Source organism: Eptatretus burgeri, chromosome 3, assembly GCF_056783735.1.
Source record: "Eptatretus burgeri isolate ZD-2024b chromosome 3, Ebu_testis_v1, whole genome shotgun sequence".
NCBI lineage: Eukaryota > Metazoa > Chordata > Myxini > Myxiniformes > Myxinidae > Eptatretus > Eptatretus burgeri.
The window spans coordinates 19885950-19890949 of record NC_140963.1 but is presented as its reverse complement, the minus strand read 5'-3'; the positions used below and the strand labels follow the sequence as shown (position 1 = coordinate 19890949).

At 37.8% G+C, this 5000-nt stretch overlaps 1 protein-coding gene across 1 annotated transcript in view; it reads left to right on the top strand.

Moving 5' to 3' along the window:
- Positions 1-5000, top strand: part of LOC147029497 (uncharacterized) — a 164297-nt gene that overhangs the window by 137326 nt on the left and 21971 nt on the right. The window contains exons 40-45 of the mRNA XM_085872555.1: positions 900-953; positions 1641-1802; positions 2081-2188; positions 2422-2529; positions 3410-3463; positions 4900-5000. The exon at positions 4900-5000 is cut by the window's right edge and continues 7 nt beyond it. Of these exons, the coding sequence (XP_085728681.1) occupies positions 900-953; positions 1641-1802; positions 2081-2188; positions 2422-2529; positions 3410-3463; positions 4900-5000 (587 nt within the window). The remainder of the gene's footprint in view (positions 1-899; positions 954-1640; positions 1803-2080; positions 2189-2421; positions 2530-3409; positions 3464-4899) is intronic.

The window sequence follows — 5000 nt, the reverse complement described above, 5'->3', positions numbered from 1 at the left end:
ATGATGCTAAATGATTTATCTTGACGACTTTTTCTTTTCTCACATTTACTGAAAATGGCCAAAACGATCCAGTTAACAAAGCAACGCTAAGGCTTTAGTCTGCAAATTACAATGCAGTTTGCAAACTACAGCAAAAAGGGAAGCAGATAAATAACTATTGTGATGATTACCTAAGACTTAGCAGTTCACAGGATTCCTACCTTGTGGTGGTTGTGTCTAATATCAACATAGGATTCAACATCATCAGACTTCTCCTCATCATATGACACATTGTACCTGTTCCTTGCAATCTCCTCTTTTTTGGAAATGTACTTCTTTTTTTTTGGAAAATTTTTGAAACGTCTCAAGATCTCCGTCCACCCTGTTCTTAATACCGGTCAGATGTTGCAAAATCACTTGTGACTTCCGTCCCATTGTTGTTTGCGTGCCGTTTCCTTTGATCTTGTGGAACTTACCATTTGTTTCTGAAAAGGTGCATCAAAACATCATTGTTAATTTACTCAATGGTTTCAGTATTCTCCGTATTACATCACTCTCCTACCATATCCAGGACCATCACTATTCCCCAGACACATCATCGTATTGCTTTTCTTGACGACGATAAACTCGCTACTGAGATACAGGTAGAAAGCACAATTGTGGACAGTGACATCGCTCCAGCTGACCAGGGTCTGACGACCAAATCTCTTCCAACCAGATCCTGCCATGGGAAGTTAATTTATTGACCACAAAACTCTTTTATTTTACATATTATTTATAAAGTTCAGCAATGCATACACAACCTTTCATTCCAACATACAGTAAACACATCTCTGATGCTCTTCTGTATTAATCATACATGGGAGGGATCAGATTATCAGTTTTTAAAAGAGATTGAATTCTGTGTGCTTGTATTTCAGGGAGCCACTGGGTTGTCTGGACCACCTGGAGAAGCTGGAGGCGGTGGCACTGTTGTGAGTAAACCCGATTGTTGTTGCAGTCACAAGGCCTTCTCCATGTGGCTGATCACGGGATAAAAACCAGGGCAAAGAAAATATTTGAAATCTTCCAATAAATTATTTTACAGGATCTGTTCGTCCATCGCTGCCGTGGAAGGAGTTGGGGTCTCGTTGATTTACGGATTTGTAAAACGATTTATGAATGAAACACAGAGACAGATTAATTATTAAGGGAAACAATTTGGAGGATTAATAAAGGAGGAATGGCTGTGGCTTTAGACACGTTACAGAAGGGAGAGGCCACATTTAATCTGTTTCTGAACATTTTATCTGCTTCAATGCAGCACGATACTTTGTCGGAAAACCAACTTGTATTCATTTCACATGTTTACTTCAATTATGATATGTTTATTTTGGTTGTCGCCCACCTTCCTCTACATTTTCTCTAAGTACAAGAACCTCACCCAATTTTTCCCATGAGGTTTAAGTATGAACTTTTGAGGTTTTTTGGCTTTTGTGGCACTTTTCAGGAACATAACCCTGCAGTATTGAAAGATTTACTGTATGTAGTATATATATATATACATATATATATATATATATATATATATATATATATATATATACATATATATATATACATATGTTACACTTGTGCAACTTTTAATTACTATGACAATATTTTTCCTCTCTGTTTGACAGGGTGGTTCAGGTCCTATCGGACCTGCAGGCCCGAGTGGTCATAGTGGCATGATTGGCCCTCGTGGTGATGGAGGCAGTCCAGGAGAACCTGGAGAGCCAGGCTCATATGGAATTATGGGATTACCTGGTGACCGTGGTTCTCAAGGCTCCACGGGCAAACGTGTAAGCTTTGTCACCAAATACACTCAGCCTTCCACTCCTGCACAAGAATCTGTTAATCGGTTTCATTGATAAATGTAGCATCGTACCGTTCACGGTGTCGACTCCCTTTAAGGAAGGTTAGGCAACCATCATGATGTGACCTGGTGAAGAAAACACTTTCAAAAGTAACATTTGCATTGGATAAAAGCATTTTTTCCAGACTGTTCTGTGTTCTTTTCATATCTTCACTTTGGTGAATCATTTGTATGATCTGGTCACCTATTTTTTTTTTCAAACAGGGACCTGCAGGGGGTATGGGACACTCTGGTTTAATTGGAGCTTCTGGTATCATTGGGCTGATGGGCATGAGAGGAGACAGGGGTTCGATCGGATTAAATGGACCAAATGTGAGTGCTTTCCTTCACCTTTTGTTTTTATCACTTTTGATGCTTTGTACCATTTGCTTTAATGTTGATTATTATTTTTTGCATTGCTGTCAGGTAACGTCCATGGAACACCAAAGCATGTGATTTAATAAGACAAGATTATTGCGAAGATATACTAGCGGATGCTTAGACTGAGTTTAATCAGAAGCACTGCAATACGAGTTCCTCAAAAATATTTCACCGCACATGGACAGGGCGCAGTTGGCAAGCCAGGGAAACCTGGTCATGCAGGAGAACGTGGAATTCCAGGGAACACCGGATCTCCTGGTATTAATGGAGCACCTGGAGAACATGGTCGAGAGGTCAGTATAAACACACAGTAGTTTATTTATTTATTCCTTTGCATATTTAAAGTGTAATATATATGTATATATATATATATATATATATATATGTATATATATATATATATATATATATATATATATATATATATATATATATATATATATATATATATATATATATATAACTGGAATAAAGTGTCAGTGTAAAAAAAAATAAGGAATGTTTGACACCCAACGCCATGCCCACTTATGCACAACATTTAACAGAACCTCCACAAATTGTGCAAACCACACATCACTGTGTTGAACCTAGATGTACAGACAGACATGCTTATAACCCGGAACGTAAGAACAAGAACAAATGCACACATTTACTCACCCGCATACATACAACACCAGGTCGTGAATGAATAACAGAGCAGAGCAGACAATCGATGATGCGACTGGCATTTTTGTTTAAAGTCAGTGTAACAAAAGCATGTATCAATTGACTCCTCACACTGGCATGCGACCGGAAATGGATAGCACATCAGTATTAAAAGATGACACGTGCTGAGGCCTGAGTCTATTGGCCTGAAAAAGATTCCTGGGAAATGGGTGAAACATTGCGTGAGAGTGGATCTGCTCTCGCTTGTTTATTACTAGATTAGCATGGTAGTTATTTTTATTTTTTTATCTTCGTGTGATGCACTTTTTTTCTCAGCGATATATACATCCCTAAAGGCTAAATGCAACATCTTTGTGTATATATAGACTATGTGTATACATATATATATATATATATATATATATATATATATATATAATTTTGAAATGCCATTTTAGGTCCTCTAGTTAATTTATTTACTGGAATGAAGTGTCAGACTGGTGTTTATAACAAAAACTCTGCCCTTAGGGTTCTCCTGGCAGGGATGGAGCCACTGGGCGAGAAGGTGCATCTGGTCCCAGGGTGAGACATTGTCACATTGTTTTAAAATGACAAAAATATTTTTGGGTTTTCAATGTCACAGATCAAACTTATGAATAAATACTAATAAATACTGTACAACATCACTGGAGGTCATTACATTGCAGTGCAACTAAATTCACCTAGAGTGCAATCATATATATATATATATATATATATATATATATATATATATATATATATATATATATATATATATATATATCACATCTTATTGCACGAAATTGGCAGATTTGTTTTGGTGTTTTCACAATTGAGTAGAACCCTCATTTAAAGATCATTCCTGAACCATGCTCAATGCAGCGCATTGCTTCCATCGATGCAGTTTCTAGGCTCAGGTTACAATATTGGACAGCTCGCCACTCCAACACAGGAAGACATAAGAAAAATTTGAAATTTGGCTCGGGTGCCAACGATAGCTTGCCTACTCTTCACAAAAGACACCATGGGAACTTTAACGTCCGCGAACACATGCTGGCAAACGGGCCACCCAATTTAACGTCCATCTGAAGGACGGAACACACATTGATGTGTTGCCCTGCTTGCGAAACACCAGGATGGCAGTTTGTAGCTGGGCTGTGATTTGAATCCAGGTTGGACAGCTCAGAGGTGAGTGTGTCTACTTAGCATCATGATAAACCGAATCATTCTGATTTAATATCATGGTGATTACGTTTGACTTCCTGATATGCCGCCATATTCTCTTCTTATTTTATTTTTATTGTTTTTTTATTTTATTATTTTACTCCTCACCCCCTTTGCATATAGAATCGACATATAGAACTTAGACATAGGCTTGGCTATTCATAGATCTCATGCCCTCCAATACTACCAAACAAATAAGGGCATTAGGTTATGTGTTTGCAAGAACAAAAAACAGATATCACATATTTGCATCAAACAAAACATCGTTTTCAGTAATCACAATGAAACTATTTTCTTGGAGTTTGGGCAAAACCTTTTAACAAGTATCCTGATGGGGTCACTGGAACATTTGTTGCATTCCGAAAGATGAAAATGTGATATGAGGTCTATGTTGGAATGAGTTGTTCGGATGTAAGAATTGGTGTGATAGTAACTGAACTTGCCTTTTTGTGTCCTTTGGCACCTTGCGTCATCTTTTGTGATTCCATTGATGAAATTGTATCAGTTGTTGTGTACAAGCTGTTTTTCAAACTGTTTACATCCACAATTGTCAGAGATGGGCTGGACTTCGAGAAAATTTTTAATTTATTGGTCTGGGAGCCAACATTGCGAGCAAAAATCAGTCTCTCTTCTACCAAAGACAGTTAGTAGATTTTGTACTTTTTTAGAAAGTGATAAATTATCGATAAAACCACAAAAACATTGAATAACAATGATTAAAAATATCAGAAGCGTTTTTGAAATCCTTTTCCTGCTTAATTTTTCCTTCACAGGGTGAGCGGGGAGAGTTAGGAGCAATTGGCCGTGCCGGAACAGCCGGTAATGCCGGAGCACCTGGTGAACATGGAGCAGCCGGCGCTGATGGCAATGCTGG